Here is a 14,070-nt window from a genome sequence, read left to right on the forward strand (position 1 = left end):
TTAATTTAGCAGGTTGTGCTCGCAAATTATCTGTGGGGGTATTTTTAGTTGACTTCACATACACACTCTGGGAACATCTTGTAAAAATGGGCATAACAGGTGCCCTTTAACAATAAATTCTTTATGAATAATTAAATTATATATTTTTATAAAATTAAAATAAAATGGATCTATATATATATATATATATATATATATATATTATACACTATACACAAAAAATCTATATTAATTAATTAATCAAATAATTCTTAAAAAAAGAATGTAAGGGAAGGTGTAGGCTATATAAGCTAGTAAATAATACTCTGTTTTCCCCCGGATTTAAGCTGTTAACAGGTTTGCATTCTGGCAGACACTTGAAAGACAAATACATCAGGTTCAGTCTTTTCTACAGAAGCTTTATTCGTTCTATTTACATTTACATGGTTGTTTCTGGTTTTGCAGTCAATTGTGCCCTTTTAATCCACTGTTGTAATTTAATCAGTGCACTCAAAAAACGTTCTTTGTCTCACAGCTAACTAACTGTGCTCCTGAGCTAAGCATCTTATTGAAATAGTATTACAAGCTATCTTTTCATCAAAGTTATCCATCTTACATAAAGATTCAGATCATGGGACATAACATGATATAACTCCTCTGTAAATAACACAGAACATTGCATCCCAGTAAAGTTTTCTCAATCAGCTTAAAAGTATGAACTTTAAACAGTTAGTAACTGCTATAACATACAACTGAAATACTCTCTGGACTTCATAATGTGCTCTTGCAAAAAATTATGCTGAAGTGCAAATGCAGGTGTTTCAGAAGTTTAGTTATTTGGTTTGCAGCTGCATGTAGTTGCAAATCTACAGGATAAATCACTGCGAAAAACTAATAGGGCCAAACACCCTCATAAGAGCCGGTTCTTCAAGCAGGATGATGCTGCATGTGTTGTTATATATGACTTGCTGCTATGAATGTGTATTAGACTCTACTATTTAATTAAATGCAGTGTTTAATGTATAACAATATAATTTCGTCTTCCAGATGCAATCAATTAAATTCCCTTGTGTGTGTGTGTTTTCATGTATGGTTACGTGTGTGCGCATTGGATAATTCCACATTACCCAGGGAGGAAAATGAGGGGCAATAGTTCAGTATTGGATTTTGTTGATTAAGCCACTCTGTAAAAGAAGAGACATTTTAATTATACACGTATAGAAATTGTACTGATATTTAATATGCTATATAACAATAATACATAACTTATTTACTATGCTGTTAATATATTAAAGTATATTGTATTATATTCACCTCTTCACACAAATGGCTTGTTTAGAAGAGGCCGCAGTCTTTGAGATTTTCTTTGATGATAATGTCCGTTACGGCATCGAACACAAACTTGACGTTCTCTGTGTCTGTGGCACAGGTCATGTGGGAGTAGATTTCTTTGATATCTCGTCGCAAGTTCAGATCTAAGAACTGCAGCTTGATGTAGTTACCAGCATCCTCAAAGGTGTTGGGACCTGACAGAGGCGTGCATTATATTTTTAGTGTAGTTTTGCATATCATATCACAGAAATAGAAGCCTAATTTAAAAATGTGGTTTTGTTCCATGATAAACCCTCGCTGAAAATGTATTGATATTCAGAGTTAAATTTTCTGTTTTAATGCCAATTTTAAGAACATTTATGTTAAAGAATCAAGCTTCTGATTTTGAGGTCTCACCATCATAATCAGGGAAGCACATGCTCAGATGAGCTTTCTTAATCTTCTCCAGAAAGACATCCTTTTTGTTGAGGAAGAGTACAATGGATGTGGTGGCGAAGTAACGGTGGTTACAGATGCTGTTGAACAGGTGGAGACTCTCGTGCATTCGGTTCTTTGATTGAAAGGACAAGATAAACAGGTTGCTAAAATGCACCAAAGTAATACTGTAGTTCATGTAGTTGGGGTTTCGTTCTTGGACCACAAATTGCAACCTACCACTTCATCATCCTCCACCAGCACCATGTCGTATGCGCTCAGTGCGGCGATGAAGATGATACAGGTCACACCCTCAAAGCAATGAATCCACTTCTTCCTCTCAGAGCGCTGACCGCCCACATCAAACATCCTGCAGACCAACATCAGTTAACATGGCATTGGTGTCCATTTAAACTTGTCTTATTCAATTGTTCTTGAAACTTTAACATCGTTAAACTTCTTTTTTCTTGCTTTGATTCTCTGGATGATGATGGTCATCGGGCAGTTGAACTTCATGCCATTGTTATCATTATGAAGGCTCTTTGTATTTTAGGTGACTTTGTTTAGAGTACCTGAAGTTGAGATCCTTTAAGCCGAACATGGTCTCGATGATACCGGTGGTCTTCACTCTTGATCGCAGGACGTCCTGTTCAGTAGGGACATAGCCAGGCTGGATCAACCTCTCCAGGTCACTCAGATAGCTTGGAGATAAAGTAAGATTCAATACAATATTTCCCTATACTTATTAACACAAAGATAATTTGATCATCGACATTAAAGCCTTGCTAACTGTTATTTAATGGTTTAAATATCCTTACTATCCGGCAGAGTCGTTGAGCTGGTATTCGGAGGCTCTATCAAAGCACGCCTGGATGCCCGAGTCCTTCCACAACCTCAGGATGAGGTCTGCCAGCTCCTTGGGCATGGTGCCTTCCTCGATGGTGTCCGCTAAGTGCATCAGCTTCCTTCCATCATCCTGCAACAAACAGATAAAAACAGTTGTATCTAAAAATATGTATAATCCTTCATGGTTTCATAGTCTCTTTCAGATGTCTATCATTTATGACCTCTCCTATTAATCTAGTTTTATAAATCCTTCAGTTATTATGTACAATTATCTTTTGTTGTATAATCTGACAAATATGCTATCAAATTGTTTTTATTATGGTTTTGATAAAAAACAATGGGCAGGAGATTAAAACAAAACAATGAAACTCTGTATATAGTACTATATATAGTGAATTTGGTTAATCTGAGGACACCTACATATTTTTAAATAGGTGCTACTCTTTATTTTACAGTCCTGTTTTGCATGTACATACAGGTCCTTCTCAAAAAATTAGCATATTGTGATAAAATTCATTATTTTCCATAATGTAATGATAAAAATTAAACTTTCATATATTTTAGATTCATTGTACACCTACTGAAATATTTCAGGTCTTTTATTGTTTTAATACTGATGATTTTGGCATACAGCTCATGAAAACCCAAAATTCCTATCTCAAAAAATTAGCATATTTCATCCGACCAATAAAATAAGTGTTTTTTTATTAAAAAAACCGTCAACCTTCAAATAATTATGTTCAGTTATGCACTCAATACTTGATTATGACTGCTTCAATGCGGCGTGGCATGGAGGCAATCAGCCTGTGGCACTGCTGAGGTGTTATGGAGGCCCAGGATGCTTCGATAGCGGCCTTAAGCTCATCCAGAGTGTTGGGTCTTGCGTCTCTCAACTTTCTCTTCACAATATCCCACAGATTCTCTATGGGGTTCAGGGCAGGAGAGTAGGCAGGCCAATTGAGCACAGTTATACCATGGTCAGTAAACCATTTACCAGTGGTTTTGGCACTGTGAGCAGGTGCCAGGTCGTGCTGAAAAATGAAATCTTCATCTCCATAAAGCTTTTCAGCAGATGGAAGCATGAAATGCTCCAAAATCTCCTGATAGCTAGCTGCATTGACCCTGCCCTTGATAAAACACAGTGGACCAACACCAGCAGCTGACATGGCACCCCAGACCATCACTGACTGTGGGTACTTGACACTGGACTTCAGGCATTTTGGCATTTCCTTCTCCCCAGTCTTACTCCAGACTCTGGCACCTTGATTTCCGAATGACATGCAAAATTTGCTTTCATCTGAAAAAAGTACTTTGGACCACTGAGCAACAGTCCAGTGCTGCTTCTCTGTAGCCCAGGTCCGGCGCTTCTGCCGCTGTTTCTGGTTCAAAAGTGGCTTGACCTGGGGAATGCGGCACCTGTACCCCATTTCCTGCACACGCCTGTGCACGGTGGCTCTGGATGTTTCTACTCCAGACTCAGTCCACTGCTTCCGTAGGTCCCCCAAGGTCTGGAATCGGTCCTTCTCCACAATCTTCCTCAGGGTCCGGTCATCTCTTCTCGTTGTGCAGCGTTTTTTGCCACACTTTTTCCTTCCCACAGACTTCCCACTGAGGTGCCTTGATACAGCACTCTGGGAACAGCCTATTTGTTCAGAAATTTCTTTCTGTGTCTTACCCTCTTGCTTGAGGGTGTCAATGATGGCCTTCTGGACAGCAGTCAGGTCGGCAGTCTTAGGGGGCTTTCACACTGGCAGTTTAGTTCGGAACGGGGCACGGTTCGCATGAAATATCTCAAATGTGAACGCTGTCATGGGACCCGGGTGCGCACTGGGGTACCGAACTCGAGACTGCCTGGAGGAGGTGGTCTGAGTTCGGTTGCTCCCGGACCGTGCTGCGATTCGAGTGTGTGTGAAAGCAAGACGGACTCGGGTGCGGACTTGTTCAGGAAGTAAAGTATCCTGCACATGCGTTTTAGTCGATTATGATGTATTTAGTTAAATAAAACACACGTAAGGGATGAAGATTTACCCTGGGTACGAGCAAGAGTGAGTCTGCAGTGTATTCGCACATAGTGCGTGCATGCAGGGCAACAAATTAATGGAAATCCACTGTTTCCTCAGAGTCCATTTGCAGGCAGCGGAAAGACAGCTTATGCGAAACACACACACAGTTAACCTGCGTTGTTTACTCGGCTATGAATAATAGCACCAAATTAATAAAAAACACAATATATTGACCCGCGTTGTGTTTTCTATCATGCGCCGTGCACGTTTGCAATGACGTAAGATGCACGCAAACGCACCAGAGTTCGATAGAATCAAGTTGAGTGTAAAACGAGACCAACGCTGCGGGGGGCGCCGGGAACAATCGCGCTCGGCTTCGGACCGCAGCAAACGAGCCCAGTGTAAAAGCCCCCTTACCCATGATTGCGGTTTTGAGTAATGAAACGGGCTGGGAGCTTTTAAAAGCCTCAGGAATCTTTTGCAGGTGTTTAGAGTTAATTAGTTGATTCAGATAATTAGGTTAATAGCTCGTTTAGAGACCCTTTTCATGACATGCTAATTTTTTGAGATAGGGATTTTGGGTTTTCATGAGCTGTATGCCAAAATCATCAGTATTAAAACAATAAAATACATGAAAAATTTCAGTTGGTGTGCAATGAATCTAAAATATATGAAAGTTAATTTTTTTTAATCATTACATTATGGAAAATAATGAACTATCACAATTTGCTAATTTTTTGAGAAGGACCTGTACTATGTTCTTATTGTAGTAATGACACTAACTGGGTAATAACTAGGTACTAACCCTGAAGCTACACCTAAACCTGACCTTAACCCAGTATTTTTCAACCCTGCTTCACACACCTGATTCAGCTCATCAGCTCATTACCACATATATACCCATGTGATAATGATCTGATGAGTTGAATCAGGTGTGTTTGATTATGGAGACCGAAAACGTGCAGTGTTGGGGGTCCAACTTAAATGTTTTGATGTAAAGTACACAGTAGTTAAACACAACTGATATTTTTGCACAAGGAGGATGAACAATACCATGGTGTTTTGGACATGCACTGTACATTGGTAATACAATACCTGAAACAACCTAGGCTAGGTGTACCGTAGGATATCATTTAGTACTTTGGCATTATCATCTGATATCATTATTGTGCCATGGTATCATCAACGGTATATTCCATACTTTAACCTATTTATTTATGTAAATTACTTGAATGCTGTAGAGTACCTGTGAAGAAGCATCTCCATAGGAAATGTTTAATGTTGTCATGGCCTTCACAACGGCCAGGATAGACTGCAGGGTGTTGCTGTAAATGATGACAATGAACTCCATAGACTCTTCAAGGGAGTAACCATCTTGGTGAATAATTCTGTGATGGAAAATAATTGACATTTCATTGAAGTTATTTATTGGTTATTATATAAAAGAGCACTGAACTTTTGTTTTCTCAGCACTTACTTCATCTGTTTGACAATTGTGCTTTTACCCGACTCGCCAGCACCTGAACGGAAAATCATCATGGATTAAGGATTATCAAGGTTATTTCATTCCTGTACATGTATTTACATTTAGTCATTTATGATTATGGAAGGAAGCTGATGCATTTAGCAGTATATACTAAATATACTATTTAAACTTTTGGGGTTGGTAAGATTTAAAAACTATTTTTAAATATCTCTTATGCTCACCACGGCTGCATTTATTTGATCAAAAATCACAGTAAAAACTGTAATATTGTTAAATATTTACAATTTAAACAAAACGTAAAATAACAAAATTTTAACAAAATATAAAACAATTTACAGTATGCTGTACAGTATACATCTGACTTCCAGGTCTGCGGACACCACAGATCTACATTAAGCCAGTGTTTGGAGGGGGAAAACCCTCGGTGAACTACTGAGATTTGTCAAACTGTAGACGTTTGTTTAGAACAGTCACACAGAAATATTTGATTTATTTTGGCATGCGTAAGAGAATTAATTCCGGAATACATCCTCCTCCTTTGTTTATCTTTTGGTGGATTACATTAAGAGGCTTGAGGCTTATTATTATTGTCTTAAGCCCCTTCAAGCTTAATGTCCCATAACCCTGACCCACATCACTTCACGGACAAAGACACAGGCAGTTATATGAATGTGCATGCATACTTGAAAAATTGTTTTGAAATATTAAATTATAATAGTGAGACTTTTATAACCCGTGCAGCCAATTTTGTGTCTTCAGTTTATTTAGCTCCACTTTGGTTTGAATTTCAGTAAGACATCCATTTTGATTAGCTTTTTTTCTTGTATTTAAGCCTAAGACATCTAATACTCCTTTCATATCGCAAAAAAATATATGAATAAAACATAAAATGTCGTTCATAATCTTTATGGTCACAACATGAAGTCATTGCCTGTTTATTATGAGGTTTTAAATGGGAAGGCTACACAACAAATCTGCAATATACCATTTTCCAAATCTAGCAAGTTAGCTGTTCTTCATGTTTTGACTTGAAAAATGATTTGAGTCCCCTCATGCGTTGTTACCTAGCAGCAGAAGTTTGACGGTCCTGGCATCTTTGTCGGCATCATCTTTCAGCTTCTTCTCTAGCTCCCTGGAGTGTTTCTCCTCGGCGCTCGCCCCGGCCCCCATACTGACTCTTGATCAGGGAAAAGAAGTCCAGAAAGGATGACCACTCGCTTGCCCAGAGGCCTCCAGCTGCTGTCGACGATACAGCTCACACCTCAACTGGATCTTGGTGATCTGATGAATTGTTCTCAGTCTTAGAGGGATTCTGGGGATATCTCGGACCACCTGGGTTGGCGGGGCCAATGAAGAACAAGGACAGAAGGTGTTCAAAGCGTGGAGAGGTCATCTAACCTCAGATTTAAGGAGAAGGTGCTGTGCTCAGCAAAAGGTGATAAGCTGTCGGTGTCTTCACGAGCACATTAAAAAGGACTGTGTGAGTGGTAAAATGTTACCACTACCGCTACGAATGTTACAAGTGTCGTTATGCTATTCAAGAACAGGCACAAGAAGACTGAAAAGTAAATGGGTCTCATAAATGATTGGATATGTTGTCTGCCATCTCAGTTTTCTATCTTATTTTCGGTTGAAAATATGCTTGACATTATGAAATCAAATTGCGTCTGTTTGGCTTTTTCTAAAAACTTTTTTGAAATTGCTTTTTATAAAACGACTGAATGTGAAGGTGTTCTGAAATCTCCATGAGTAATTCTAATCTCACCTTCCCACTGTAGTCATCAGAATCAGTTTCCACGTAGTGTACACTGTGTGCAGCGCAGCGTTTAAAGAGCTTTACTTCTTTTACCTGACAGCTCATTGACCCCAATCTGAAGATTGATACATTTTAATCCACAGGCATCACAGGTAACAGAGACAAAGAAACAGGAACGCTTTTTTTTAAGTACTTCATTATTAGCAGTTCATTATTAGATGTGTCAATGTTCTGAGAGTATGCGTGAAAGAACCATTTATGCACATAACGTTTAATTATATGATCACATTCATAGTAAACATTTAGCTTAAAGATCAAAAAAAAAAAAAAAAAAAGACTACCAAGAAAGCTTTTCATTGGCTACACTGGGTTAAAAATATGTTTGCATAAATCCGAGTATTATTTGGACATTCTTAAGAGCTGGTGCAATTTGTGCAACATTTTTACAGAACCGTCACATTATTTGATAGATTTATCTGGGTTTAGTTTGTAATGCAAAAATAATTTTGAAATAAATTTTTTTCAACTTTGAGAATTTGCATGTCACAATTACATTATGATTCATAAAGTTACAGTAAAAAAAATGCTTTTTTGAAAGAAATTTTTTTTTTCAACTCGGTGATCAGATTTGTTGGTTACGCTTTATTTTAAGGTGTCCTTGTTACAGTGCAATTATACATTTAAGTACTGAGTAATATTAATTAACAGCATGTACTTGCTGTATAATTAGGGTTAGGGTATAGTAAACTTGATTTAGGTTTAGTAGTTTAATTATGCATAATTTTCTGCTATTACAATAGTTGTAACATATCTAATTATAAGGACACTGTTACCATTTTCTTTTTACTTGGCAGAATGTTTACAAATATTGATAAAATTATATGGTATGGTGTGATGACATTTGCTAATTAAGACAGTTTTATCCATTGTTTGTCAACAGAAAGCATGTTTGGAAAGAGATATTTAATATTATTAGTAAAGAAAATAAAATTGTCAGGCACAAATCACACTTGTTATTGTGAATGACCCTGATGTGTAGTTCGGTTCATAAAATATGCAAATCAACAGCTTCCTTAATCCACTTTTGGTGTAAAGTGTAGAAGCTATTAATGATGGGGACGAGACCGCCTATGCGGAGTCCGAGTCAAGACCGAGTCTTTGAAGGGTCGAGTCTGAGTCGAGACCGAGTCTTTGGGGTCGAGTCTGAGTCGAGACCGAGTCTTTGAAGGGTCGAGTCCGAGTCGAGACCGAGTCTTTGAAGGGTCGAGTCCGAGTCGAGACCGAGTCTTTGAAGGGTCGATTCTGAGTCGAGACCGAGTCTTTGAAGGGTCGAGTCCGAGTCGAGACCGAGTCTTTGAAGGGTCGAGTCCGAGTCGAGACCGAGTCTTTGAAGGGTCGAGTCTGAGTCGAGACCGAGTCTTTGAAGGGTCGAGTCTGAGTCGAGACCGAGTCTTTGAAGGGTCGAGTCTGAGTCGAGACCGAGTCTTTGAAGGGTCGAGTCTGAGTCGAGACCGAGTCTTTGAAGGGTCGAGTCTGAGTCGAGACCGAGTCTTTGAAGGAACAAGTCCGAGACGAGTCCGAGAAAGCAGAAATCGGTCTCGATTCCGAGACCGGACTCGAGTACTACATCACTAGAAGCTATTGCTTTTTTTTATCAACCGTAAACTCTTCAGGGAAAATGAAAGGTTCACATACCCAGCAACATTTCTGAAGAATGGCCAACCTAAATTTGTTATAAAATATATAACTTTAATTAGTCAACGACAAAGATGTAAAATAAAACAAATAAAAAATACATTACGATAACATTAACTGTTTATAACATCTAATTCTGGATCTTTTTCACATTATAATATTCTAAAAAAGACAAAACAATAGGACAAACCACAGTGATGAATTATTTCTTACAAATAAAAGAAAAAAAAAACATTTACAACAACCATTTCACACAGCCTGTTTGCTGCGTGTTTTGAGAAAACACAACAGAGGCGAAACACACACATCAGGTAATTGTGCTTGATTCCATCACTAGTTCGGCAGAGTCCTCTGTCTTTAGAAAACTCTCTCTCTCTCTCTCTCTCTCTCTCTGTCACTCTCTCTCTCTCTCTCTCTCTCTCTCTCTCTCTCTCTCAGCAACACATCCAGAATTCGACTACATATCTGTACAGTATACAAATACAGTTCATGCAAACTCAAACAAGTTTAGTTCCAAATGATTTAACGCTTCCAAATGATCGCCTATTAAAGTTTTTTTGTTTTTCTTTTTACATAAAATGCCTGGAGAGTTACATAAGATTTGGTTAAAAAAAACAATTTTAAACAATGCTTTAAACAACTCTGCTCTGCAAAGAGATGGACAGGTTTTGAACCCCCAACTTTTTGAGATTCTTTGCGTGCAATAGTACATATTTCTATAAATGAAAAGAACAAAACAAAAAGGGATGTACATACAGTACTGTACAGGAGCCTATAATTAACAATAAACCAAATATATAACACACAGAAACGACTTTATATTTAACACACATTAGCATAGCAAAATATGGAAGATCAAGAAGATTAATAGATGAGTGATAAAGTGTTTCTCAAAGTCTTTTGGGAGGTCACAGAATACTCAAATAGACATGGAAATTCCTTTATCCGTACATCTGCAGAACGAGAACACGTGCTCAGCTAAAAGAGTCAACGGCTTCTGACGCAGTCCATCATAGCTCTGGTATCGAAACATCAAGCGCAGTCAAACTGTCCATCAAGAGTTTCAAATGTCCAACTATCCGGTTAGTGGTATGTATGTACACAAAGTTTTATAACAGTCGCACAGTGTTTTATGACGTGAATACCGTTGTAATAAATACATTGGAAGGTAAGTACAATGATAACAAAATATTTGCACAGATCTATACACAACTTTTTTTTTTTTTGCTCTATTTCCATACAAAGATATCCACAGAATCTAACTATGTACAGCCTACAATAAATACTATTCATTTTCAAAAACGTACTGTTTATTTTCTCCTCGGCCATAATGGTTGTGGGTATCCGTTGAATATTTTGTGTGTCAGAGGCGGTCAGAGACTTTGAGGTCAACCTCAAGTCTAGCAGGGAAATCTCTGTTTGGACGGAGCGGGATGTTTTTTCCCTTTCATGTCTCAGCCATGCTGCTCTGCTCCTGGTGGTGTCTCCTGTTCCTCGGCTTCTGTAGGTCCTTCTGTACTTCCTTGTGGTCCTTCTTCTTGTGTTGGTCGTCCCCCATCTGCCAGTAGTCTTGGCAGTACTGGTTGATGAGGCCCATCTCTGGTTGGCTGAGGATGGTCAGCAGGTCTTTGTACTGCTCTGCGCTGGGCGTCCAGGCGCTGGACTGGAGAGGCGGTGTGGCGGGAACGCTGGATTCCGTCTGGATGCTGTTGATGGTGCGGGCGGAAAGAACCACTAGCTGAAGCTTGACCAGCATGTGCTTGAAGTTCTTCTCGGTGGAGGTGCACTGGTACACCCCTCCGTCAGACAGCTGGACAGAGCGCAGGAGGAGACCCTGCTCCGTGCGAACGACGCGCCCGTCAGAGCGGATCTGAAATACATGGGTTGGTGAAAAATATAACTATAACTATAACTAAGATTTTAGGTTAAAATCTATATTAAAGTGAATTCTCTAGATTCGTTGTCAAAGACCATTCAGTAACATATCCAGAATTTGACAAATATAGTTCATGCAAACTCAAACAAGCCCCCTAAAGTTAGTTCCAACTGATTTTACGCTTCAAAAAAATCAGCTATTAAATTGCTTGCTTGGACAAAATGTGAAAATTATTTTTTAATGTAACTGGTCAAATTCTATCAATTAGTGTGAGGCCATAAATATTCAATAATACAATGCATATGTGAACTCATGCATATGTGCACATGTTATATATATATAAAATTTGCTCATTAGAATTAATTTTGTTTACATTTTTATATGCATTTTATAGGGAGCATAACACTTTACATAACAATATTGCTGTAACTGCATCAATTAGTACGAGGTCATAAAAATTCCATAATTAAAAAAAAATGATTTGAAATAATTTTGTTTAAATGTTGTTTTTAATATTTGTTTTATAGAGGGTATAACACTGCACATCACCACATGGCTGTAACTGCTTATATACACACAGAAACTAAATGATTATTGGCAAAATAATATAAATTGATTCTATTACTATAGTCAGAGAGGAACCATCAGGGCCTAAACTGTTGTAAAAATAATATTTAACTCGGTGACTATTATGCATATTTGCAAAAAATTCTGCATAATAGTTACATTTTTCAAATCATGAGATTAATAGGGTCTGTTACATACATTTAATCGGCTGCTGTGCCAGTCTAATGATATGATATATTATCAACATTGCTTGATTGGGCAGATGGATTCCAAAATGCCACAATCGCTGTTCACTATGAGGAAGTGTCTGTCGCTAACGTGCTTTGGTCTGAGCGCTGTCATGATCCGTCAGCTTACATTAAATGATGTTGGTTTTGTGGCCGGTTGTCACCATATTCCACTGAAATGCACACACCGATTGTGTGATGATGCAATTATGTGTAATGATGATTTGCATTTGATTATTGGCATTTTATGTCAAAGGTAGCATGCAGTATTATAGTAAGGACACAGTAAGCTAGGCTGATTTAAGGCTTAGTTGACTTTTTTCCTGACGAGGGAAGGGGGTGAGTCACGTTTCGCCGCTGACTTCAGTAAATAACATCTCAATAAATAAATGCATGATTAAAATGACACAAAATTCATTCAAACAATTATGGTATAACGAGACATTATGCCACACATACCTCTCTCCTTCTATCACTGTTCTCTTTCTGGAAATGCCACTTGATTGACACATGAGGAGATCTGGCCTGGCACTCCAGGAAGGCTGTGCTTCCCTCTACTCCATACTGTACTGTCTCCAACGTGTTCTTATTAGCTGGCAGGAATTAAAACAAAATATCTAAAACAATAACCAAAATCAAAAGATTTATTTTACTCCTTCCAAAGTAGTTCTACTCATCAATATTATTCCTCACCATTGGAATTGTAGCCCCTGCATTGTCTTATAGGGTTGCCATACTTCACATCTTGTCTCCGACTCCGCCTACAAGATTTAAACCACCAATAGCAAATGAGAAAATGAATTCAAACAAATCTCATGGTGAGTTCAAGTCCCCCTGGGAAGTTCGCGTTTACGATTTGGGAAGTCATGTTTAAAACGTCAGCAAGATGGTGGGGTACCTTCTCTTAATTAAGGTTTTTAAACTCTACGACTAAAAAACAAAGAATGTCCATCAGGTGTGCTATGCTTTTTTGTGTTTTTAATTCATTTATGAAGCCACTAAAAACTTTGTTGCATACAATATTGTTATATTACAATGCTATTATATTTTGTGCAGACAATTTGCTTATTTTGTCGTAAATAAAAAAGCCTGACAATGTGCTGCAAAATACCTATAAGTATTGTGGTATTCCGCTATGTTTCTCACAGACCCCCCAACTCGTAAACTTAAAGAAAATCTTAAAGAGCTTCCCACTCGTATTTTCGTCTCCTTTAAACTCGTAAATATGATCTTTCTGCCATGACTTGAACGCACCATTATATTGATTCATATTTTAAATGGAATGATGTGATGATAAAGACATTTACACATATGTAGCTCTCACCTTTTTTGGTTTGCAGAGTAGCGAGAGCAGGACTTTCCATCCCAGGCACAGTAAGGGTCTCTGGCCAAGCAGCAGTCAGCGCACGCCTCTCCGTACACATCACACCTGTGCAGAGCCAGATGAGTGACACCTGCCCCTGAACTTACATACAGCTGTTGCTACACACACACACAAAGACAGGAAAATAAAAGTTACTTTCATTCAAAATACATCTAGTGATTCCAAGAATCCCAGGATGACGAATGTGTAACTCCTCATTTGTAACTAACTTTAAATAAAGCATCTGCTAAATGACAATGCAATGTAAAAATTCCATTTTAAACTATATTTAATATTATTAACAAATTTAAAATTAATAGTTTTGAATTCTAAATGAATTTGTTGTTCAGCTTACCCGTTTTGGGGAAATCTTCATAGTAATGATTGGAGTTGGAACCTGAAATATGAAAATAATAATATTTTTATCAAATATAAAAGTACAAGATATAGAGGTGAATTTGTGTTGATTGGGACACAAAAAGTGTCACTATCATCCTGAATTCACTGTATAACACAATATTATATA

At 38.0% G+C, this 14,070-nt stretch overlaps 2 protein-coding genes across 3 annotated transcripts in view; both read right to left on the reverse strand.

Moving 5' to 3' along the window:
* Positions 1-377: 377 nt before the first annotated feature.
* gnat1 (guanine nucleotide binding protein (G protein), alpha transducing activity polypeptide 1) lies at positions 378-7,356 on the reverse strand. The gene is made up of 9 exons (XM_077198135.1): positions 7,125-7,356; positions 6,052-6,094; positions 5,821-5,962; positions 2,544-2,701; positions 2,298-2,426; positions 1,966-2,095; positions 1,708-1,861; positions 1,294-1,505; positions 378-1,163 (listed from the first exon to the last, which is right to left on the reverse strand). The coding sequence occupies exons 1-8, from the start codon at positions 7,228-7,230 to the stop codon at positions 1,315-1,317; spliced, it is 1,053 nt and encodes a 350-aa protein (XP_077054250.1). The 5' UTR covers positions 7,231-7,356; the 3' UTR covers positions 378-1,163; positions 1,294-1,314.
* A 2,188-nt stretch (positions 7,357-9,544) lies between these two features.
* sema3fa (sema domain, immunoglobulin domain (Ig), short basic domain, secreted, (semaphorin) 3Fa) overlaps positions 9,545-14,070 on the reverse strand; it is a 55,631-nt gene continuing 51,105 nt past the window's right edge. For both annotated transcript variants that reach the window (XM_077198138.1, XM_077198136.1), the window contains 5 exons: positions 13,900-13,941; positions 13,506-13,663; positions 12,875-12,942; positions 12,641-12,774; positions 9,545-11,381 (listed from right to left, as the gene is read on the reverse strand). In XM_077198138.1, the coding sequence (XP_077054253.1) occupies positions 10,959-11,381; positions 12,641-12,774; positions 12,875-12,942; positions 13,506-13,663; positions 13,900-13,941 (825 nt within the window). In that variant the 3' untranslated portion in view covers positions 9,545-10,958. The remainder of the gene's footprint in view (positions 11,382-12,640; positions 12,775-12,874; positions 12,943-13,505; positions 13,664-13,899; positions 13,942-14,070) is intronic.

Source organism: Siphateles boraxobius, unplaced genomic scaffold (genome assembly GCF_051911475.1).
Source record: "Siphateles boraxobius isolate OS27281-9 unplaced genomic scaffold, OSU_SipBor_1 41, whole genome shotgun sequence".
Classification (NCBI taxonomy): domain Eukaryota; kingdom Metazoa; phylum Chordata; class Actinopteri; order Cypriniformes; family Leuciscidae; genus Siphateles; species Siphateles boraxobius.

What these genes read in the sequence shown, in the direction of transcription:
- gnat1 (XM_077198135.1), bottom strand. Translation starts at nt 7,230, where the DNA reads ATGGGGGCCGGGGCGAGCGCCGAGGAGAAACACTCCAGGGAGCTAGAG. An exon ending in ATGGAGATGCTTCTTCACAG is followed by an intron (nt 2,702 to 5,820) that starts GTACTCTACAGC and finishes TGTTTGTTGCAG; the next exon opens with GATGATGGAAGGAAGCTGAT. An exon ending in CTCAACGACTCTGCCGGATA is followed by an intron (nt 2,427 to 2,543) that starts GTAAGGATATTT and finishes TTTATCTCCAAG; the next exon opens with CTATCTGAGTGACCTGGAGA.